The sequence below is a fragment of the Colletotrichum paranaense genome (assembly GCF_030867605.1).
Source record: "Colletotrichum paranaense strain IMI 384185 chromosome Unknown Scaffold_8.1, whole genome shotgun sequence".
In the NCBI taxonomy this organism is placed as follows: domain Eukaryota; kingdom Fungi; phylum Ascomycota; class Sordariomycetes; order Glomerellales; family Glomerellaceae; genus Colletotrichum; species Colletotrichum paranaense.
Window position 1 is genome coordinate 1,941,838 of NW_026848966.1, and position 23,453 is coordinate 1,965,290.

The following is a 23,453-nucleotide window of genomic DNA, read 5'->3' on the forward strand; positions in this document are numbered from 1 at the left end:
CCCGGTGAGGTAGAACTTACAATGATATAGCATGTGAAGCCGCTTCTCTAGTGGAAGAACGGCGAACGCTCTAAGGCGTGTCCTAAGCGAAAGCGAACCATCAATCGACCGATGAAAGACAAAGTGTGCAATATGCAAGAAATACCGAACCATTGTACGTCACGTTGGAGATATTAAAGCTTATGCTGAAATACCTTACCGATACCGACGTTCGAACCTTGATCGACGACAGTCAGAAGTATCACAGGAGAGCCCCACGATTTTGCAAAGGTTGGAAATTCTATGGCCATAACCCACGCCATGCGTGGATGAATGTGCGAGGAACGGCGTGCAGCTTCAATGATTACTTTTATTGGTAGTGCGTATTTGGATTTGATTTGAGGGGGTTTGGCGAAGATGAAATTCTACCATACAGAGTGACCGGGCTCTCAGTCAAGAATCGTCAACCAGCCCAGAATTCTACTCAAATTGCGGAACCTCAAAACCCATGCATGATATGCTTGCTCATGTTCATCATCGCGGCGAAATACAGAGATCAGCTCTCCTCCGGCGCGGAATCAACCGTGAATGTGTACCCGCCTTCAGCATCGGGCTTGATGTCCGAAAGACAGTACCGGGGGGTCTTCATACTGTTTCGCGTCGCGGTCAGATTCGAGCACATGGATTGATGGTTTGAGTTTTGCTTACCTCCATAGCCAATTTGCCATACACATATTTTTGCAATTTTTCGCCAGCAGAGTGACGTGATTCCTATATGGCGTATCGTCGAAGCGGCGAGCAGAAGCCTTGACGGCGTCGTTGAGCGCAGATACTTCGTGCTCCAATCGAGTCACAGCACCATCTAGCCCCTTTTGCGCATCGCCATTGGCTAGCAAGACAACAAGGTTCTCGACGAAACCTTCCTTGAGTTCCTTGCGCAGACTCACAATGTCGTTGACGATCCAGACGATGGCAACAGCAGCTCGGTACAGCTCGCGCATTTCTGGGGATGCCATGACCTCCTCGGGGAGGCTGATTCCGTTGGCGAACTCGAGGTTAACGGCCACCTGCATGATGCATGATGATGCCTCGCGGTATCCGAGGTATTCTTGAAGCGATGTGGCTCGACCAGCATAACGGTTTACGGCTTCTTGTCGATAGCCGTCAAGGGTGGCAGTAGCTTCTTTGGCGATGCGTTGTCGATAGCTGTAATTGTCCCCGTTGGCCTTCATGACAGCTTCAGCATACTCAGAAAATGATACAACGGCGTCATAATCCCGATACTGTGGTTGACCGGTTTCAGAGGCACATATAGTGAGGAGTCCGAGGCTACGGTCAATGAAGTCCCGGCAATCGGCCAGAAGAACATGCAGCGAGGCGAAGTCGAACTTATGTATGAGCGAGTACTGGTCGAGCATGTCATCGACGATGAACATCCAGGCCTGGAAGGAAGTGAGAGCTTCGATTCTATCGCAGGAAGCATATGGGTACCAGCCCGTCAGTTGCTTCGATAGCATGGCCTTAGTTAGACGACCACGAACGGCATCATTGACTGCGTGACTATTGCTTGGTCAGTGACATCCCGATCATCGCTATAAAGTCCTCTTACCTCTCGATGATCTGGAGAATTTTGCTATCTACAGCATCGAGGTGTGGGTTCTGGTCTCTCGGCCAATCTTCCATCAGCCGTCCCAGGTCTGGAATGCGAATCTTCTGGCCATGGAGCTGCAAAAGCATTTTCTCGCGAACTCCATGGGTCCTTTGCGGCAGCAAATCGTTGTCACGAGTTTGATGTCCTCTTGGAGTAGATGAAAGAGCAGGGTGAAGTGAGAAGGGCGCTGCGACAACTGAAGAATGAGACATCTTGGACGTAAGCTTTAAGTGACGGTTCGTGAGAAAAAAAACATAGGAAAGGTTGGCGCATGTAGCATATCTATGATGCCGTGAAAAGGGGACAGGTCTAGTTGCTTACTTATGTCTCCCACAAGTTGGATAGTATAAACACGAACACACCAGCCAACAGCCTGCAAGGAACTTTTGTTTCTCCACTGCGAGGACTATTGATAGGATCCTATTACGGGGGCACCGGGCCGAGCCCGGTACGACATCAAATCGCACTCTAAAACCGCCCTGGAGCGCTTGAAGTACATGCTGCTATTAGGATGCATTAGGCTAACACTGCGAGTCCGTGGCGTAGACTGGAGTTTTCGCCTTGCTTATTTTCCGTTTCCGCCTTGAATTCTCAAGAACGTTGGGCGCTGTACGTGTTGTTACAGGCAAGATACATGTTTGAAAGCTCAAAACACTTGTGCTGATGGTCCAATCTGGCGAGCATGTCGTCGACCGTGAGACTGGCTGACTGCTGCCAAGGTTTTGAAGTAAAACCATGTGGTGGGTCTCTGTATAGACTAAGTAACTTCTTCGCAGCTTCCGGACCTGGGAATAGTAGTTTAAAGTCACAGAACTGAGGATTTACGTTGTCCGCGGGTATGTCCACCATGCCTGCTGATCATCTTCCATTGCAGGCTACGCCGACCTGGAGTACTCCACTTGCAACCTTCTCGGGGCCGGGACCGGGACGATGTAGGTTGGCCGTCTTGATTTCCGGGAGCTTAACCACAAAGGCTGTGCACACCAGAACTCACAAGGTTTACTCCAGTTGTAGTATTGTTTGTATTTTTAACGTCGTTTCAGTAGAAAAAGCAACGTAGGGGCATTGCTACTCACAATACCTACACAGTACGAGGAGGTCGCAAGCGGCATGGCGGAGCGCGTGTAAGGCGCGGAAACATTGGACCAAAACTAATCCAAAAGATAGTGGCCAATAATTACAGACGAAAGTGACTACACTTCGGCCCACGAGCACGTCCGAGATTGACATGCGCGCAGATGTCACTCAAGCGCTTAGACTGTAGGCGGAATCGAGCTCCGTGCTGGGCAAAGACGGCAGTATCTTCCTACGCATTGAAAAGTTGACACCTTGTATCTTTGCCCCCATCAGAGTCTCCTTCACCCATGGAAAGGATACTTAACGGGGGGGGGGGGGGGCGGAATTTAGGTTCCCGTCCCTGGCCTTCTTCGAGGGAGACTCACGAGCAATTATTTCCCATAAAGGCATTTGCCTGAAGTTCGTGATGTCAAAGAGGGGACATGGACTGATTGTGAACAGTGATGCGGTTAGGGACCGGCTTTGAACGCATCTGCATCTTGAGAGAGTGAATATTTAAAACAAAACATGTTTAAGTTAGCTCCTTCATCGACTAATATGCTTTGGCTATCACCAAGAAGATTGTTATTACCATTGCCGCCACCACTGCCTTCAACTTTTTAACCTCCCATTGTGTTTCTCAGTATCTTCAACACACGTTTTAACTCACATCGCCAACATGACCACCGCCGCTGTCCCACCTAATCTTAGCAGTGGCCACTTCTGGCTCGGTGCCGGCAACGGAGCCAAGAACGGAGCGCCGACGCAACAACAACAGCAACAAGACGTGGAGGTCCCCAAGATTCTCCCTCCCGGAGTCACGCAGGCTGGATTCATCAAATTCGCCCGCCGAGTGATCCACGCGGTTGGAGGCGATAACTTCACTGTCATCACGGCTGGCTGTGACTTTGAGGGCTACGAAGATGATGATTTTGGACGCAACTGCCGCACCCACGACTACTACCGTTCCTTTGACGATGAGTGCGAGCTGGTGGGCTCAGCTCTGTGTCACCCGCGCAGCGTGCAGGATATTCAGGCTGTTCTTGCTGCGTGCAACGAGTCAAAGGTTCCCGTATGGCCCATCAGCACCGGACGAAACCTCGCGTACGGTGGCTCGGCACCAAGGGTAAGCACTGCAATCGGCACCTCGCCCCTATATCCCACCATGAAAGACTGACAGGTTGTGTCAAGGTTCCTGGATCGCTGGTGATGATTCTCAGCACGCATATGAACCGCATCTTGCACTTAGATGAGACAGCGTGCGTCTGCATCGTTGAGCCGGGTGTCACTTTCATGCAAATGAGCGAGTAAGTCGTCGATCATCCCATCAAAGAATCTCAGAAACTGAGAGACTGACAAGCTTCCCGCAAAAAAAGTTATCTGCGTGACCGCGGCCTCTTGGACAAGATCAGAGTAGACTCGTCAGGCCTCGGCTGGGGATCCATGATTGGAAATGCCCTGGACCGCGGAGGTGGTGCTTCCTTGTACGGTGATAGATGGGGAAAACACAGCGGAATGGAGGTGGTCCTGCCCAACGGCGAGGTCGCCAGGATGGGAATGGGAGCGATCCAGGACCCGGAGGGCCGCAAACAGGCGGAGCAGGGCGTTCACCCGGCCGATCAGAAGCTCAATGAGTGTTTCGCTCTGTTCCCGTACGGCTGGGGCCCAATGAACGACGGTCTATTCTCGCAGGGCAATGCTGGCATTGTCACCAAGATGGGATTCTGGGTGAGATGCCTCATCCAATGAAATATGGCCTTGTACGATCACAACGTCGAAAAGGGAAGACTAACAACTTTGACCATAGCTGATGCCCGCTCCGCAGGGCATGACGCCGTTCTCTGTCACTTTTGAGAAGGAAGCCGATCTGGCCGCCCTAGTCGACTGCATTCAGCCCCTTGATCTGGTAAGACTTCTTTCCAGGTTTGGAAGGTAAATTTGATCCCGCTGACTCTCTACAGAACGGCACGCTTCAGAGTTCAGTCAGTTTGCGCAACCTCACATTGGAGGCTGCTCATTATGGCCCGAGGTCCAGCTATACCAATGCCTCTCACAAGGAAGTCATCCCCGAAGAGGACTTTGAGAAGATGGCCAAAAAGCTCAACACGGGCCGGTGGCGCTACATTGGCGCCGTATTCGGCTCCGACAAAGTCCGCGCGGCTCTCATCGAGGATATCAAAAAGGAGCTGACCAAGGTCCCCGGTAGCAAGTGGGCCACGCTCGACGAGTGTCCCGGTGAGCAGAACCTGGTTCGTGTCAGAGCCACGTACCTTCAAGGTATCTCGTCCATGGGAGAGTTTGCCTGGATGAAGCAGTGGCTGCCCAACTGCTCCGTCATCATGGTCGCGGCTATTTCCAGACTTGAGGGCAAGGCTGTTTGGGAGCAATATTCATTGGCAAAGGAGCTGTTTGCCAAGGCGGGCATCGACTACATCAGCCACTACGTCGCATACTTCCGGACTATGCGTAAGTCCTCCCTTGATCGGATCATCGAAGTAACTACTTAGCTCACATCAACTGACATCGCACTTTCAGACAATGTATGCATCATTCCGTATGACAGAAAAGACAAGGACATGCGTGGCCGCGCGCAGTGGTTGGGCCGGACCCTGGTCAAGGAGTGGAAGGCTCGCGGCTGGAGCGTCTTCAGGACTCACGTGGGTCTCATGGACCAAGTTGCGGATGCTTATGACTTCAACAATGGTGCCCTGTGGAAGATGCATGAGGAGATTCACGACACCCTGGATCCCAATGGCGTTCTAGCTCCCGGAAGAGGCGGTGTCTGGCCAAAGTGCTACGATAAGGATGCTTGGATGATGGGAAAGAAGTACATTGGGTGAGATGAGCCTGGTAAATACTCAAAGATACGAATTCGAGTCTGCATGAGTTTTCATAAGATTTACCTGATCGACGGAGTGAAACGGGACGATAGTTACTGTGAATGGAAGAGCGTGGATGAATTGACAACTACCAGCGCTGCGCTTCATGCTAGAACTTAGAAGCCTAAGTGCATAGTCCCATCATCCGTAGCTACGGGTAGCTGAAACAATAAGCTCTTTACTCGATATGGGTACTATTTCCCCTATTCAATCTATACGGAACTCCCCTCGCTGGACCATCACATGGACTTCCAATTGTCCACTTCTTTACGTTACCATCTCGGGCCTCTCATCCGGTTCGTATACATCATGTAAGTTGTGACTTGAGATTGCGGACCTCTACTGCTCCAGCCCTGCTGTCACTAGTCATGAGCCAGGTTCATCGTCTAACTATTTCTGGAAAGCCGTTCGCACACACTCTCTCTTCAGCTGTCATCCGATCTACTAGATCACCAATCACGCGATAAAGGTGGCTAACCGCGGCTCTGGTTGTACTTACCAGGCTCCAACTCTCTGAGTGGGCAACTCGGACTCTAAGTTTTCTTTGGTTGACACATCCAGTCGGTCCATGCCGTGGCAACCAATGTGTTCTTTAAAGTCGGAACCATCGTTGAAACAAACAGAGAAGGAGCCACGGCAGCATATCGTTTCATTTCATCAGCCTTGTTGAGATTTGTAATTGATGATCGCAGGGCTTCAGATTGGACTTCTCAAATCAGGCGTATTGAAGCCTTTGGGGCCTGATGTGAGCATAGAAACGGACAACCCCCATGAGTCTAGCATCCGAGATTCAGAGCAGATATTCTTTTGTAGTCAAAATCCTATGCAGACTTTCCGATTTGGGAGTTAGAAAAGGTCAGCTGACAAGTCTTGATTTCTGCACGTAGTAAACCTCCACAATCTACTTCCTCAGTAAGTCTGGAGGTTGCCTCTGTGGCCGAACTTACACGAGAAGGTCTCATCAACATTGAGATCGACCAGCTCAGTGGCGTGCAAACTCAAAGACATTCATGTTTCGTCGCAGGACTAAGATTGCCTTCATGCATTCAGTCCGAGGTACAACACAGCAGGCTACCATCACGGGCTACAGCGCGAAGAAATCAAGTTTCAAACCAGAACCGCCTTGTTCTCATTCGTTCAACTAAAGTCTACCTTATCTACCAGGATTGGTAACAGAGAACCCCTTGATTGGGAAATTGAAGTTGATATGATGCGACTCAACCTTGCCCACCCCAGACGGTATATACACACTCTTATCCGCCGCCTTACTCGAAGCATAATCCTGCCACCCCACAAACCCCAACCACACAGTCCCGTTATCAGGCGTGTCCGTCGCCGTGATGCCCGAGTGGGACGCCAAGCACCCGGCATTCGCCTCGACCTTTTTAATCATGGCCGCCGCGGCGTCCTTGTCGCCCGTGAAGTGCGTAATGGTGATGATTTCGCAAATGGGACTGTTGATGAGCTGCGGCGGCGGCGGGACAATGGTGCTCACGTCGAAGTCGACGCGCGGGCACTTGGAGGGGACGGCTTTAAGGACGGGCATGAGGGCGTCGATGGCCTTTTGGTGGTGTGGGCAGCGGCCGAAGGCTTGGCGGTGCTCGACTGGGGCCCAGGCTGTGGTAATGGGGAAGTCATCGTCAGTTTCGGTCTGGTAGTGGGACAAAGTTGCGGTGTAAGTCAGGGGACAGTAACATACTCGCTAAAATCTCCAGCTTGCTGTGGTCCTCCTCCCAAGGGCCCCATCGGTAGCGGAAGTATCCTTCCGAATCCTTGACAGTCAACAGGAACTGCTTGAACTCCTCTTTCCAGTCTGGCACGTCTCCCTTCACGTGGAGGATCACTCGCGTGGGACCAAGGTTAGGAGGAGGGCCGGACATGATGTAAGACCTTGCTCTGGTTAAAGTTGACGAGAACGAAGTATAGAATGCTTATGAAAATTTGAGGCCACAACATCAAAGCCTGGGTGGTCTTTGTCTTGCCATCAGTTAGTTCCTCGAGGTGTGAGATTGTTATTATATCACACATCAAGAGCATCACCGATCCGAACCGTCTGATGGATGACGCAGTGACCAAAGATCAATGATGCCCTTTTCTTCCTGTGAGACGTCGACGGCAAGAGCATAGTGTTCCATGCCTTGGTCTCTTCAGAATTGTCACACAGAGTTACGTTTTGTGATACGAATAAGTTTCACGGACTGCGAATATTCCATCAAAGAAGAGGCAGCGCGCGCGCACGCGTAGATAATCCCCATCGGACTCCTGTAAATGGCGTGGCAAGAGCCACAGCTGCGAATATTGATCAGACGAGTTTTCTGCCCGGGTGGCCCGGATGGCATCTGACAAGCAGGCATGGGTATGTGCGTGCGTCACAAACCGAGCTACGATACGCAAAAGGGACGGCTTGGGTGGGCGGACGCGCGGGGAAAGCTTGCTGTTTCTCTTCTCTTCTCTTCTGGAGCAAACCTCCCAGCCTGCGGACAGCTCCAGGATGTAAGCTTGAGCTTAATGTATGTGTGTTTTGTGCTACAGGTTCTGTTGGTGTGATGAGTGATCTATCGAGATGGTCCGTTGCGAAGAGAAGCTTTGAGAGTCGGCACTTTCCTACCAATGAAGCCTGTTCAATTTGCAATTTCAACATTTTGCGTTTTGTCTTGTGGCCCTGGGAGCTGAAGCTCAAGCTTGAGCTTGGCAATGAAGGCTGTATCTGAAGTTTGAGCTTGTTCTCCTCACACCCATACGTTTCACGGCTATTCAGGCTTTTCAAGTTTGAGAGTACGGTTGGGGTTTTCAGGACTTCCCCAAGGCGACTAGCGACCACACCACACGCCCCCCCCTGACACCCACTTGATCGACTTCCCGCATCACCCTCACGGACGGCTAGAGAAGCATTGTACGTGACGTCGGTTGATCAGCGGTCCGACGCGTATTCGCGATAGAGGCGACCGGGTGACAGGTTTCCTCAACGAGTTTCGCGATCTGCGACAGAACTCTGTGAACTCTGCTAGTCACGACGGGGAACGGCCGACTGTGAAGGTCTCCCTGGCATTTCCATCATCACACATGGTAGTTCCTTAGGCTTCTTGGTCACTGGCGTCGTAAATGAACTTCCATATGAGATCCCCTTCAACGTCGAAGAACAGGGTTTTATTATTTGAGTGATTTCATCACGGGTGCTGCAATATCCCGACGGTTCCATAAGCGGAGGACAAGACTTCGTGATGAAATCATTGAAATGACAAACGCTCTTGTTGTATAACAAGCAGATTGTTGAAACAGACTCAGAGCTGGTACACTACCTCTATATTTTCATACACGCCGTAGTTGTGCTCTACAACTTGGACTTTGGTTCCTTCTCGTCATCGTCCTCCTGTTGTTTCAATCGAACGACACCCTATATCAAAAGAAGTCAGCACGCATCACACATTCAGGGTGAGAAGAAAAGAACCAAAACAGCGGCAATGAAGAGGGCAACTCACCTCCTGAACACAAGTCGCCAAAAGCGTCCCATCACTCGCGAAAATCTTCTGCAGCACCACGCCCCGTCCGTCGCCGCTCCAGGGGCTCTCCATCTCGGTAAACATCCACTCGTCCGCCCTCACCCGCCTCGGCTCGTGGAAGTAGATGGAGTGGTCCAAGCTGACCATCATGCCCAGGTGCGGCCTCGTCTTCCAGTACTCGATCCCGCCGGCCTCGGTGTTGCCCTCAAACTCGTTGAGCCTCTCAACCTGCTCCCGCAGCTCGGGCGGCAGGTCGTCAAACTCCTCGGGCTTGAAGGGGAACCGCCACAGCCTGTGGATCCGCCCGACGGTGCCGATGAAGTAGCTGTCCGACATGTACGCCAGCGCGTTCAGGTGCGCCTGGTGGCCACCGCTCACCGAGATACGGCCCCGCGCGCGGACCCAGTTGCGCGATTTCAGCTCGTCGAGCCTCTTGCCCTTGTCTCTGGCCCCAACGATGGAGATGCGGTGCGTCTGGAAGGGCGAGTGCGTGCTCCACTCGGGTTCGCCCTTCCAGTTGTCCGGGGGCGGCTTCACGCCGTCGGGCAGCGGCGCCGCGTGCCGGACCTGCTTCTCGCCGCCGCTGCCCTCCTTGACGAAGGAGACGGTCGTCGTGAAGATACACCGTCCGCGCTGGCGGGCCTGCACGGTGCGCGTGGCGAAGGAGCGGCCGTCGCGGACGCGCTCCACGTGGAAGAGGATGGGGATCTCAGAGGAGCCCGCGAGGAGAAAGTAGCAGTGGCACGAGTGAAGAAAGAAGTCGTTGGGTACCGTCTTCTGCGCGGAGGCAAGGCACTGCGCGATAACGGCGCCGCCAAAGATGCCGCGGGCGCCGGGCGGGTGCCACGGCGTGCGCGTGTTCGTGAAGATGTCCTGTTTACAATGTCAATTCATGTTCACTCTCTGACATGTACGCTTGTGTCATTGGCAGACATGTGGCCGCCGACGGCATCGGGTGGGATTCACTCACCGGACCAAGCACGCCGAGCTCCGTCACCTCCAATACGTTCTCCATCGGACTCTTGTTCGGGTCATCCGGCGGGGGCCGGATGATTGTTGATCTACCTGATGCCATTGTGCCGGTATATTCTTCTGTGCAAAGATTTGGCTCTAAATCGATTGCCGTCTACACTCTTTGATGATGTTGTTGGTGAGCTCGCCCTTACGCCCCGAAGAAATCTCTCTCCTCTAAACACCAAGTCTTGGCGTTTCGCAAGGTCAAACACGAGCGCTTCTGTGCGCTGCGCCTTTCAATCTATCCCTCGAAGTGCCTGTGAATTAAATGAAGAAAAGGAAGGTCTGAAAGACGAAGATGAACGACACAATGGGGATGAGAACAGGATTCGCTCGTGAATGAACCCAGGAGCCCGGATTGAGATGCGCGACCAGGTCCCCTAAATGTGACATCAATTGGGGTCGTGGCCACTGGGCAAGGCAAGGGGGGGAAAGTGCCGAGGTCCAAAAGCGGAGCGTTTTGATTGGATGTCACTGCTGCGCTCAGGGGATCACGGACCGTGGCGAATCGTGGGCAGCTGCGAGTCTCCAGCGCCTGCACCTGCTGCAGGAAACGTGCCGCTCTCCACCCGAGCTCACCGAGGTGCTCCCGGGACTCGGTGAGTGGCTCCCCAAAGTCCCACCTCCCACGGGCGCCGGGTGCACACGCCGCCCTCCACTCCAAGCTCCGACCGGTATCACAAGCTTCTTGGCGGAGCAGGTGCCCAGCAAGGCTCGACTGCACCTGTCGTCAAGGGGAAGAATCAACTCAGGACTGGGCTACAGTCTGTACGGAGTAGATACTGCCATTGAGGAGAGGTAGAGAAGATCGCAGGGGTCATGTGCAAATAAATACCCGAAATGGTAGCTCCGCGACGTACGATGTCCTCCCCTGATGGCCGTAGATAGACTCCCTCACATATTACTTTACACATTGCAATTGTACGGTCTACCATTCTGATGCGACACGTTCCTCACGGTTTGAAGACCAGACAGTTGGACGGTAGTTTGGTTAATCCGTCCGAACGGGGAGCATCTGCGGGAGCGCTTCCGGTGTCTCCCCAGGTTCACTAATCGTTCCGTGCCGCCGCTTGCCTCGGCTCTAGAACTTCAAGCTGCCTAATACAAGCATGATATCAGGGGACAGTAATGAATGCGTCTTATGTCTGTATTTTATTCCAGCATTACTATCTTGACCATGTGATCCAATAGCAATATCGGCAGGCCGTCTTGAACGATTAGCAAGGAACCTCAAGAAGTGCCACGAACTCATTGACCGTGCCCATTCGTACTGAAATTGTGCCCTGCATGTTCACATTGATTTCAGCTTCACATATCGGAGGTAAGATCCAATAACAGGCCATCTTTCAGACGCGATTGCCAGCCGAAGAGACGTTTTCATGCCTATTTGGATGCCTCCCGTGGAGGCGGTCTTGCGCCGCTCTTGCCACTCGCATCGAATTAGGATACTTAATACCCATCAAGCACCCCGACCTTTACCTCCATAACCGCAACTGTTCGCGATGAATGCTTTTTTTGCGCCTCTTTCCGACGACAGCGGACGCAGATTCTCCTCCTGTTTCTTCTCTTCGCCTTGTGAAGATGATCCTTTGTCCAGTCCTATGCCACCATCGCTTCACCCAAATAGAGAGACTACATGACTATCGCATGTTTAACTCCGTCCTCACCGTCCACGAATTCGTAATTAAATACCACAAGGGAAAGAATGGGCGGAACGATGGGAGATATGCTTTCCTCACTTGGTTTCACTGCGTGGTTTCGTATTCCAGACCGCCGCCCCTTCAGATCACGAAGGCGATTCAGCACGCGAACGAGAGCATACTGTAGCTAGAGACAAGCTACTGTTAGTCCCATTCACGCCGCTCAATTGAGCTGGAGAAAGGAGTTTATCAGCGGGCTCTAGGTAGGATGTTTCATATCTGGGCACCACGTTCCACAGCGCACCATGTATCCATATGTGAAAGACGTAAGCTACAAAAGCTATTGCAGTACCACACTAGCCACGTTACATCTCTCTGACTGGGCGGTTCAGTAAAGTACCCTAGTCAAAGAGCTTTGTATCTCAGTTTGAAGGCTGAGTGTCGATAGTTGGATCCTAGCTATAGAGGGTAATTACAGGTCCAAGTGAAAGTCAGCATGCAGTCACCTAGGTAGACAGACACCTCAGATAGCCGCATCTCACCCTTTCGCTCATATTACAGGCCAAATACGTCAAAGAGAGACAGGCCTATCAGCTACAAGTACTTGTTTCCTAGGTAGTAGATGATGGTGAAGAGGATGGCCATAATGGAAAAGATGCTGCTCCTCTAGCCGGCCTGAAATGCACCAGTTTACGGAGAAGCATGCCTCGGAAGCGAAAAAGAATCGCCTGAACAAGACTTATCAAGCGTGATCATTCGGGTGCCTATATACATACCTTTGCTGCAGAAGATGGTGAGTAAGAGCGCCCTACCCAGTCGCGCCTTCCGTGACCTTAGTTGTGTACCTTGAGGGACAACAAATTCCATGAACCCATTAAGCAAATTTCCCAGCCGCGGCCGTTCAAACAACTAGATCCTTTTCCCCAAGGTACTTGACTCTTCGCGCATTCACCCTACCTTACCTGCCTCCACCGTACCCAGACCTCTCTCAGCTTCCTCTTCAACAAGCCGTATCCGTCATCGCTAGCCTCATCTTTCCTAAGCCAGAACGTCTCACGATCGGACTCGTTAAGACACACTTACATCACACCATAGCCTCATCTAGCATGAGCTAAACGCCCTTCCAGACTTCGCAATAACAAGGACTACACACACGGACATGCCGAGAACGAGCGATTGCTTATTTCAATATCATCTATGTTACATCATTTGCATCCTGGCTCTCCGACATGCAGTGCAGGCGGGATCTACCTTTTCCCGGCAACAGTCCACCGAAAGCTGCTCGGCCCGTCCGCAAGACGCACTAGCTGCTGCTGCGGCTTCTTGTCCGGCACAACTTGATACCCGCTGCTGGCCCCACCGATCCCGCCTCCACTGACAGAACGAACACCTCCTAGAACGACGCGATCCTCCTATTTCGCGTCCTCGTAGATGGGCTCCAGACCCTCCCAGGCCTGCTGCGGGTTCCCTTCGGGACCGGCCTTCTCTCTCTGCTGCCAGTACTTGCCGTTGAACTTCCAGTACTCCTCACCCGTAATCTCGCACGTCGTCTTCTCGAACCACGCGGGCCGGAACTCGATGCCCTTCTCCTCGCGCTGCTTTCTTCTCGCGCGCTGCGCCTCCTCCAGACGGTTCTTCTCCTCTGCAGCAAAGTCGTACTCCCCATCCTCCATGGCGCGCTGATCGGGACGAAGGCGAGAGTCCGTGGGCGGCAGCCAAGGCTTGAGCTTGTCGTCGATGTGGTTGAAGGTGAGCACGAAGGGGGTGAGGTTGAAGGGAATGCCGGGCGGGCGGGGGTTGGCCTGCCAGATGAGGAAAGCTTTGTTAGGGTCGGTGATGCTGCCCTTGTGGAGCGAAGCCGAGTCACCAGGATCCTCGACCGTGGCTTCATATCCAGGCGTGAGACGAGCGTAAAGCTTCGAGTTCCATCGGCCGCCCATGCTGTATTGGACTCTTCCATCAGAGTCGAGGACCTTGCCGGAAATCTTGTATGCGCTAGACGCCTTCCAGCCACGCGGCTGGAACTCGATCTGGCACACCTCGCCAGTTGTCCAGTTCTTGACCTCCATGGGTCCATAGTTGTCAACAGTAGGGTTACCAGTGATGATGCCAATGACGGATGTGGTGACCTTTCTCCAGGTGTAAAGGTCCTCTTTGCCTCCAGACTTGGGTCGAAGCTTCAAGAACCACGTTCCAAGAGGGTTGGCGTCAAAGGACTTGCCGTAGAACTTTGTCTTGACGGCCGATTCACCCCAGTAGGTCCAGTGGGGTGATTCAGCCCAGGCGGCACCCACTGGAGGATGGTGAGAAACCTGCTCAATAAAGAAGCGGTAGTTCTTGTCAGGCCGGACGTATTCAAAAGTCTCTCCAAGAAGCGGGTTGAAGGGTTTCGCCACGCGACCGACAGTAGAAGCGTATTCACTAGCAGCAAAGGCAGCCACATAGATGAGACGTTCAATCGAGTCAGATCTCTCCACAGCTTGGTCCAGAAGGTCAACGTATTCCATGTCCTCACCAGCGCGGTATAGGAGAGAGGTAGGCTCGTTGAATGACACAGGCAAAGTCATCTTGGTCATATCCTTGCCAATCATGGACTTGAGAATGCCCTGCAGACAGATTAGCAAACCGGACATACACAGCGCTTGAAATGGCGTAGCTTACCCAAAGTGAGATCTTGGGCCGATCATCAGCATCCATCTTGAGACGACTTCTGATGCCATTCTCGTAACCCTTGAAGGAGCTGCTGAGATCCGTGCCACCAGAAACAACAAGTTGCTGTTCCTCCTTCTCCTCGTGAGGAGTAGGCACCGCATCGGCATGCGGCAAGTGGCTGACCTCAACCTCTCCAGCATCAACTGCATCAAAAAACTCATCCTCGTCATCCGACTCAGAGTCAGACAGCTCAAGCGAATCAAGAACCGTCTTCTTCCTTGTCAAGGTCCTCTCGGGCGCCGCTGGCGGGGCTGCGATATTCGTGTCATCGGCACCGACGGCGGCCTCAACGGTCGCAGTACCATCCACCTTTCTGTCAGCCTCGAGGTCCTGGCTAGTGGCCGTTGGCTGCTCGTTCATAACTTCGCGGAGCGCACGCTTGGCGGCTTTGCGCTTCTGCTCAGCCTGGTCGACACGCTCCTCGAGGATCTCCTGCTCCTTGGCAACCTTGGCCATGCTCTCCTCCCACATGCGGCGCATGTCGATTTCGCGGTCCAGCCGGTACTGCCAGTAGGCATCGCGATCCTTTGAAATCCGCATCAGGTCTCCGATGAGTCCCGTCAGACTCCTGACAGCGGCATCGTAGGTTGTGAGAGCCTGAGTGACCTTGGTGTCGGAAACAATCGTATTCGGGTTCTTAGAGGCCTCGGAGAGCATCGCAGCATTGACAGCTGAGATGGTATCGAGCTGTAGCTTGGCCGACTGAGCTGTGATGCTGAAGGCGTCCTTGCTGACAGAGGGCTCTTCACGGCTACTGACATCCTCAAAGTCGTCATCATCATCGTCATCGTCTGGTCCATGGTGCCCTCTTGTTACGCGAGATTGACCCGCATCTGTCGCGGCATCGGCAAAGTCGTCATCGTTGCTAGCGACGGTGCTTGCGCCAGCAAAGTCGCTTCTGGGGACGGACATCTTGCTGTGCGACATAGTCCTGGGGATCTGCACACTGCTTCTTCCATCGGCCACGCTGGCGCTCTCGCTCTGAGCCTCGTTGATGGACAGCTCTGGCGACTTTCCAGACTGCTCTGCCTTTGCCTGCCTCAGCAGCTCGGCGCCGCGAGCGCGCTGGCGCTCTTCCTCCTTTGCCTGGTCCTTTGTCCACTGAATGGAGTTGTTAAGGGCCCAGAACCAACGCTTCGCCTCGACCTCGTGGTTGGCCTTGAGGGTGTACTTGACTGAAGACTTGCCGATAATCTCGAATTTGGTCTTCTCGTCGGCGCTCATATGCAGCTTGGCGATGCGCGTGTTGATGGCGCCACGGCAAGCGGAGCCGGCATCGTCCTGGTGCTTGTAGTAGCTCAGAACGCCGTCCTCGAGAACGAACCATCGAAGCTGGTATCCCTTGCGGTAGTTGGTCCACTTCTTCAGGTAGCCCTTCATCTCTCGCGCCTCCTTTCCGGCCACAGGATCGGCAGAGGCCGCGGCTCCAGCGCCCTGTGAAGCCGCCTGGCCGAGAACGGCTTTCTCCTGTATACCTCTCTGAGCCGCAACGGCAGCGGGGGATCGCTTAAGCATGGCGCGTGTGGTATCGTCCTTTGTCACATCCTGCGGAAGCTTGCCCTTGCGGTCCCGACGGAAGGGATCGGCTCCGTGGAGCAGGAGGACCTGGATGAGTTGGGTATTCTTCTTGCGGGCGGCCTCGTGGAGAAGGTTTCCGCCGGCCTGGAGGGTTGTGGGTTCGGTAACGAATTCTGTGCTATTGATGTCGAGAATCTGCTTGAGGCGTGACTCCTCCAATACAGTCTCGAGAGCCTTGTAATCGTTCTGCGCAATCAGACCCTGGATCTGTCTAACCTTGTTCTCGGCAAAGATGGATCGCGACAGCTGGAGAAGCTGGAAAATATCGGGGTTTCGTGCGACGTCGATGGGCAATCGGCCCTGGTAGTTGGCGATGGCATCGTTGATCTCCTTCTGGTCCAGCAAGAGCTTGACAACCTGGGTTCGGCCCTGGACGGCAGCTACGTGCAGCGGGGTATTTCCATCCTTGTCTCTAGCGTTGATATCGATGGTCCCAGCGCCGTCAGACAGGACGTACTCGACAACGGGGTATTCGGCGCATTGGATCGCAAGGTGAAGCACGGTGGTGTCGTCGAGGCCGGTGCCGCTGAGGGTATTGATGGAGGAGATGCTCGTGCGGGGCCCGCCCTCGGCGGTATCCCTGATGGCCTTGGAAATGGAGGCAGTGTCGCCGCTTCGCAGGGCCTCGACGATGCGGAACTTGCGGACAGATTGCTCGAGGGAGACGCCCTTTTCGCTACCTGCGACGCTCATCTTGGATGCAGATGTAGATGCGGTTGCGGAGGGGGGGCTGTTGTGGGAAGGGGTTCGGCCCATGGAAGGGGAGATGGAAAGCCTGTTGGCCCCGTTGCCGCGGGGGACGTTTTGAGCCATGGATATGTTTGTCGCGGAAGCCGCTGTAGAAGGTGGCGACGTCAGCGGCGCACCGTCATCCGTGGTGGATGGATCTTCTTCGCTGCGGGAGTGGTTTCGTCGTAGGAGTGAGAGGGCAGCGGCCGACTTTGACCGCTTGTGGGTGCTGGAGAATCAGGAGAGGGTTAGCTTTGCTGCCGCCAAGATTGGGATGCGGAAGGTGCTGTTGCTGGTGCTGATAGTGCTTCTGTTTCTTGCTGCTGCTGCTGCTGCTGCTGCTGCTGCTGCAGGCCGCCCCGGAGAGAGTGTATGGGCAGACGCCTTGCTGTTGAGGTTTATGTCGGTCCCGATGACAGGTGCAGTGGGAATGGGAGGATGGTGCCAGAAGGGATGGGAGATTGTGGATGTGTGCATAGCAGCTGGAATGCCACAGGCGTGGAGAAGACGGGAGCAGATTGAGGTGGATCATCACGTACCTATCGCCAGCGTCCGACATGTTGCAGAGCAGTAAGGAAGCTCGGCTTCACTCACACACATGAACCTAGCTGGAGCAACAGTATCCGTAAAAGGATGCTATTATGGACACCTCTGGAACGCGGGCCAGGCAAGGTTGCTTGGATTCCCCACTTCCTTGTAAGATAGTCTGAGTTTATATGAGCGTGTCCTGGATCCCGTCTCTCGTGGGGAGGTAATGTAAGGTAAAGAATGGAGCAGCCGGTGGTCAAGCACAAGGGACGGGCTTGTTGTCCGTATGCCACACTCCGTAGTAAAAGGAAAAGAATGGGTAAAGAAAGGTAAGGCAGTTTATGGCTTATGCTCGCAGGAATACTGGGTACTCGGACCTGTTGATAGGTCGGCGGAGGGGTTGGATGAGGAGGAGAATTGGTGGAGGATGCTGCTGCTGAATGAGGGACTGACTGGAAGTCGGTTCGGTTGGGGGAATGTGAGACGCTTTGGTCGGCGACAACAGACAAACCACAGACAATGGTGGGGTGGGTTGGATAATGCGTACAGCAAAGCTGTGGATGTTGTGATGAATATCCGATGATACCTAGAGATAGGTAGGCATCGACGTGAGCGGCGTGGTTGGAACCAATGGGGTGCGAATTATCCCACGAAAGAGAAGATTCCAACGTTGGAATCCCGCTTTCGTTCGTGAGCGAGGATGATGGTGTTGTTGTTGCTGCTGCCAAGTTTTCTGCAAGTCGCACGAGAACGAAAGCGAGCTGAGCATGTAGTGTACGGAGTGAGGTAGTGTAGTGTAGAAGCAAGTGGGATGGATGGTTGGACGGGATGGATGGGTAGATGATGGTCTTCCTTCTTTCTTTCTTTCTTCTCGACTGTTCGGGATACATAGAACCTAAGGTATCTCTCTCTATCTCTCCCACTCCTCGTCCCGAGTCTGCGCCTGAATCACATAAGGCAAGGTCACCAGCTCAGGTTGTAATAAAGGACTCAAACAACCAAGGTACCGACGCTATTCCAGCATAGCCCCATTGATGAACACGATAGAACCTCGACGACTGTCCAGATTAGCGCCTAGTGTGATTTTGTGCAACAAGGTCATCGCAAATCAACCCTTGGCCTGCTGTGGTGCGCCCCTCATTCTGCTTCCCCCTCCCCTCTCACTGCTCAGATTGTACCTCTCTCCCTTTCCAGATGTGCCAGGTTCCCTGCAGAAATCCAGAAATCCAGAAATGACGTTCCCGTCCTTGGAGATGGGGGGTGACGAAACCACAAGCTTGCGGCCCCCTCATCCCACCCGTGAGCTCCCAGCCAATCACATCATCATTTCTCCCCCAGCGTGTCCAGTCTTTCCATGGAAACGGACTTATTTAGGCGACACACCCTGATACCCTTTTCATGCCACCCGATGATGACACCCCTTTAGGTCATTTTTGGGGGGAGCATACGGTGGGATGCAGAGGGGTAAAGCTGTAGGGTTAGTAAGGTGGTAAGGTTACCAAGGTAAAATAACGTGTATCGTGTTTTTCAGCTTACTACCCGTGTCGTGCCGTGGAGAGTATCTAAGGGAGTACCTATGAGCAGCGCAGACGGTCGCCGGGTACCTGTGGCGTCCGTTGTTTGAGCCACACACAAGAGCTGAAGAAGGTTAGAAACTACCTTTAGTCCATCTCCGTACACCAACCGCATCGGGGACTGATTGACCATGATCGCTCCTCTGTGTCCTTACTGAGATATTTCCTGGAAACGGCGCGCGCAATCTCTGCCGAGCGGCTCATTGCAAACCGGGCCGGAACCCAGTAAGCAAGCCCATTGAGACATTTCCCTTGTCGCTCCCGAGATCGGTTCGTTCAGCCCAGACACGCCGATTCGGCCGAACGACTAAGAAAGAAACCTTGGGGCCTAAAGCGCATAGGCTACACCCAAAAGTCAAACATCAGGTTGTTCAAGGAACAAATAACAAATCCCAGCAACGGGCTGATTGCATTGTTTGCATTTACATGCAGAATGTTTTCTCAACGGTATGCTCTAGCACGCAATGCGCCAAACGTTTTATCACGAGGTTCTATACGCCAAGGCTTGCTTTTACATGCCTCGATTGCAGCACCATAGGTATACAAAGGAAATATTAGTCAAGTTTATACATCTCGTGAACAGAATTAAAGAAATAAATGCCATATCCGTAGTAACCAATCATCAATCCCTCACACACATTAGAGCAGAAGAGCAACGGCAAGGGCAGCGAAGCCACCGACTCCGAAAGCTCCGATCTTGGCAGCTCCAGCCTGGACAGGCTTGCTGGGAACGGGAGCAGCCGTTGTGTAGCTGGGAAACCCGCCCGTGGAGGTGGGCTTGTAGTTGAAGCCGGTACCCGCGAGTGTGGAGTTGTATTTGCCAATCGTGACGGGGACAGTCAGGGTCTTGTAGATGAAAGTCGTCGAGTCATCCTCTTTGCCGGGAACAACGGGTGTTACGGTAGGCTTGGGCGGAGAAAGGCTCCCAGAAGGCTTGCTGCCACCTTGGCTGCCAGTGGGCTTGGGAGCATCGCCAGTAGGCTTAGGGGGTTGGGGCACATCGCCAGAAGGCTTGTTCCCTCCTTGGCTGCCAGTAGGTTTGGGAACATCACCAGTGGGCTTGGGAGGCTGAGGAATGTCGCCAGAGGGCTTGTTTCCTCCTTGGCCACCGGTAGGCTTGGGAACATCCCCGGTGGGCTTGGGAGGGTTGGGGACGTCGCCTGAAGGCTTAGTGCTGCCGGGTGTCGTCTCGGTGTACGGGCAGACGGTGGTGTATGCAGGGACGACCTTGGTCGTGACTTGGCCAACAGGGCAGTTTGGTACATCAGGAGCGCAAGATGTGATGGTGTACGTCTTTGTGGTGAAGACTGTGCTGGTAACCCATTGGGGAGGAGGGCTAATTGTAGGCACGGCGACGGCGGACGACGTTGCCGTGATAGGGCAGACAGTGGTGTACCAAGGAACAGTCTCGGTGACAACTTGACCCTTGGTGCAGGGTACATCGGGCTTGCAAGAGGTAACGGTGGTGATCTTGGTGGTGAAAATCGTGCTTGTGGTCAGCTGTTCGGGGACACTGAGTGTGTTCTTGGCCGACTCGGTAGCTGATTTGGTGCCGGTGGGCTTGTCTGAGATGGACACCGTCAAGGAGTTCTGGGCAGGTCTCGTAGCAGAACCAGTAGCAGAGCCAGTGGCCTTGTTGGTGACGCCGCCAGAGGCAGTCTTTGTCGCGTCTGCTGAGCCGATGGCAGTAGCAGTGGCGGTGTGGGAGTTACCCGCCGTGGTGGTTGGGAAGTCCTCGTCGTCCTCATCGCAAGTGTCCGAAACAGTCGCAGACTTGGTCGCAGAAGCGCTGGCAGTGGCAGTGGCGTTGGAGCTCAACGATGTGATGATTCGCGAAGAAGCAGATCCGGTGGCAGACGCCGAAGAGTTGCCAAAGAAGGTGAGTGAAGCTGAGGCCGAGGCCGAGGATGATGCGGACACAGAAGCAGACGCTGAGGCGGACACAGAAGCGGATGCCGAAGCAGATCCCGAGCCAGATGCCGATGCTGAGCCAGATGCTGAGCCAGACACTGATGCTGAGCCAGTGGCCGACACGGAAGCAGAGGCCGAAGCAGAGACAGAGACGGAAGTCGAGATAGAAGCAGAGGCAGAGGCTGAAGCAGAAACGGATGCCGAGGCGGACTGGCTGGAGCTCGAGGTCGCGGAGCTGGAGCTAGAGCTAGCGCTTGCCGAAGTGGTGGAAACAATGGCAGACGAGGTGCTGGTGGAAGAGATTACGGACGATGTCGAAGTCGAGATGCTGATGGTGGAGGTCTTGGCAGGGATGGGGTTGCAACCGTACTTGAGAGCATCGGCAATGGCCTCGTGGAACGACTGGCCGTTGATCTGGTTGATGGCGCCACGGGTGGCATCCCAGATAGAAACACCTCCAAAGTGCGGCTTGCTCTGGTACTTGCAGATCAAGTCCTTGATCGTGGAAGGAGGAGCATAACCGTTCCATCCAGACTCGACGCTGGCGAGGACACCAATGTAGAGCTTCGCATCCTTGCTCTTGGAGGTCTGAGAAATGACCGTCTCCCAGTCGTCGTAGTTGGGAGTATCGGTGATTTGGCAGCCGGGGTTGTTGTAGAACTGGATGAAGAGGGAGTCGAATTGGGCGTTGTAGATGAGCTCCTTGAGCTGGAACCAGGTGTCTGACGTTGGGCACTGGGGAGCAGCAGAAATGTGGTAGATACCGCAGCTGCGAAGCTTCTCAACCATCTTGATCCAGGGCTTTTGGTCGGCTATTGTTGAAGTTAGTATCATATTTCATCATAAAAAGGGGCAACCTTATCAACATACGATACTTGAACTCCAGGTCAAAGTCGAAACCGTCAACAGCAATGTGCTCAGTCTCGCTGATATCAAAGGGACGAGGGCCGTTCCATCCCTGATCGTAAGGACCAAAAGTCTTGTGCAACAAATCACCAAATTCATGGCCATCCTGCTCACTGTCAATGTCGTAGCTGCAGGGGCCTCCGGTTGGGCAGTAACCACCAATAGCCAGGAGAACCTTGATGCCCTTGGCCTGGCAGTACTGAATATCCTTCTTGATGTAGTCACAGTTCATAATCAACTTGGTGTCTTCGCCAGTCTTGGGGTTCTTGTAGTAAACCTCGCCGCCGCAGTGGCCGGCGAAATTGGTGCCAGGGTATCCAGCGCTGTTCTTGGGAGAGTATGTGACGAAGGATAGAGAGACGGAAGTGACGCCCGGAGCATCACAATAGCTTGAAAGGCGGTCGTTAGTCTGGCCATACTGTCCCCAGTACAGGTTGAGTCCGAGAAGGGGCGAGGCACTTGTGGTTGTCTGTGAAGAAGAATGGGCCAGGGCCGGGCTGATGACCGCGGCGGCGGCAACGAATGACTTGCTGAAGAGCATGTTTGACGTAGTAGTATTAGACAATTAAGTGTTTTGTACGTTGTTCGCAACGATTGTAAGGTGGCCGAGGCCGTAGAAAGAGTGTAGATGTGATCTAAGATCAAAGAAAGGACGCAAACACGAATGTTTGCAAGATGGTGAAGACGCACCGTCGTCTCTAGATCTCAACAGGAACAGAGATGGAGTGAGGAAATCAAGGAAGAGAGAAAAGAGACATTACATGGAACGTCAGGAGAAGACTCCCATTCATAAGTGAACCATTGCCGCTCTCCACGAAGCGGCGCAACGATGTAATGACTAACTACATTGAGGGACGGGTAAAGAAAAATTGCCTAGAGGCAAATTGAGTTGTGGGTGTAAGCCATCATGGCGAGGGGTGCAGGGGACCAATCTCCCCCCTCGTGAGGACTACTCGAGAGGCACGAATAGGCATTGACGCCCACAAGCGGCGCAGACCGCAACGGCGACGATGTGGGATGCGTATGCATTGATGTGTTAGCGGGTGGGTGTGCAGGCAATGCGGGCGACGGCGTGGTGGTGAGCGGAGTTGAAGTTGTGACGATGGAAGAGACGAGGTCCAAAAAAGTGGGCGGCTGTGGGCACACACCAGACGCACCACTTCCCAAACAGGCAAGCGTTTCTACAGTGGTCATCTTCTTGGGCGGTGGTCTAGGCGTGGTGGCTCTTACTGCCCGGCGCACGACAAAGGCGGCCGGTTCCAATGAAGCTGCTGAAGGGACAGGAACAGGACTAGCGTCACCCAAGCGACGTGTGAATAGGGGTCGTTTCTCGTGTTTGATTGGCCGCGTCCCCTGAATTAGGTGGAACTACTGCCTGTCAGCGGCGCCAATGCAGACTTCAAGCACGCTTCAACCACGGTTGGACCTGCAACCCACAGCTCTGGGCCATTGGCGTTGGCCTTTGGTTGCATCGACGACAGAAGCTGGCCGTCGTTCCGGTCTTGAAGCCGTCTTCTCCCTAGCTGTGTCCTCAGCCCAGTTGGTGGAGAGATGGTGAGAGAAATATCCCGCTAAACTGGGTCTCTATGATGGAGATGCCATGGTAGACTTGCAGCCTGTTTTCTGCGAGCACTCGGCCACTCCAGTCTGGCACACTAATTACTTCAGAGAATCCAGTCGAGTTGAGACCAAGCTTCCAAAGATAGTATCTATACGGACACATCTGTGGATTTCCCCGAAGAAGGCGCGACAGGCTGTGAAGATTCTGATTTGGATGTGAAAGGATTGGGCGAGAT

General features: G+C 53.6%; 6 protein-coding genes across 6 annotated transcripts; 1 reads left to right on the plus strand and 5 right to left on the minus strand.

Annotated features, from left to right (window-relative positions):
* Positions 1–535: 535 nt before the first annotated feature.
* On the minus strand, positions 536–1,842 carry CPAR01_10484 (terpene synthase family protein; the record flags this gene model as incomplete). Its single annotated transcript, XM_060494744.1, has 3 exons — positions 536–629; positions 688–1,539; positions 1,589–1,842. 3 exons carry the CDS (start codon positions 1,840–1,842, stop codon positions 536–538), a joined length of 1,200 nt encoding a protein of 399 aa, XP_060346926.1.
* A 1,523-nt stretch (positions 1,843–3,365) lies between these two features.
* On the plus strand, positions 3,366–5,526 carry CPAR01_10485 (FAD binding domain-containing protein; the record flags this gene model as incomplete). Its single annotated transcript, XM_060494745.1, has 6 exons — positions 3,366–3,812; positions 3,878–3,993; positions 4,099–4,414; positions 4,494–4,592; positions 4,648–5,152; positions 5,222–5,526. 6 exons carry the CDS (start codon positions 3,366–3,368, stop codon positions 5,524–5,526), a joined length of 1,788 nt encoding a protein of 595 aa, XP_060346927.1.
* A 1,192-nt stretch (positions 5,527–6,718) lies between these two features.
* Positions 6,719–7,445, minus strand: CPAR01_10486 (uncharacterized protein; the record flags this gene model as incomplete). Its single annotated transcript, XM_060494746.1, has 2 exons — positions 6,719–7,182; positions 7,265–7,445. The coding sequence occupies 2 exons, from the start codon at positions 7,443–7,445 to the stop codon at positions 6,719–6,721; spliced, it is 645 nt and encodes a 214-aa protein (XP_060346928.1).
* Positions 7,446–8,896: 1,451 nt separating this feature from the next.
* CPAR01_10487 (acyl-CoA thioesterase II) lies at positions 8,897–10,140 on the minus strand (the record flags this gene model as incomplete). The annotated part of the gene is made up of 3 exons (XM_060494747.1): positions 8,897–8,959; positions 9,045–9,938; positions 10,036–10,140. The coding sequence occupies 3 exons, from the start codon at positions 10,138–10,140 to the stop codon at positions 8,897–8,899; spliced, it is 1,062 nt and encodes a 353-aa protein (XP_060346929.1).
* A 2,991-nt stretch (positions 10,141–13,131) lies between these two features.
* On the minus strand, positions 13,132–17,297 carry CPAR01_10488 (oxysterol-binding protein; the record flags this gene model as incomplete). Its single annotated transcript, XM_060494748.1, has 3 exons — positions 13,132–14,325; positions 14,381–16,967; positions 17,278–17,297. 3 exons carry the CDS (start codon positions 17,295–17,297, stop codon positions 13,132–13,134), a joined length of 3,801 nt encoding a protein of 1,266 aa, XP_060346930.1.
* Positions 17,298–19,479: 2,182 nt separating this feature from the next.
* On the minus strand, positions 19,480–22,198 carry CPAR01_10489 (endochitinase; the record flags this gene model as incomplete). Its single annotated transcript, XM_060494749.1, has 2 exons — positions 19,480–21,563; positions 21,622–22,198. 2 exons carry the CDS (start codon positions 22,196–22,198, stop codon positions 19,480–19,482), a joined length of 2,661 nt encoding a protein of 886 aa, XP_060346931.1.
* Positions 22,199–23,453: the final 1,255 nt, after the last annotated feature.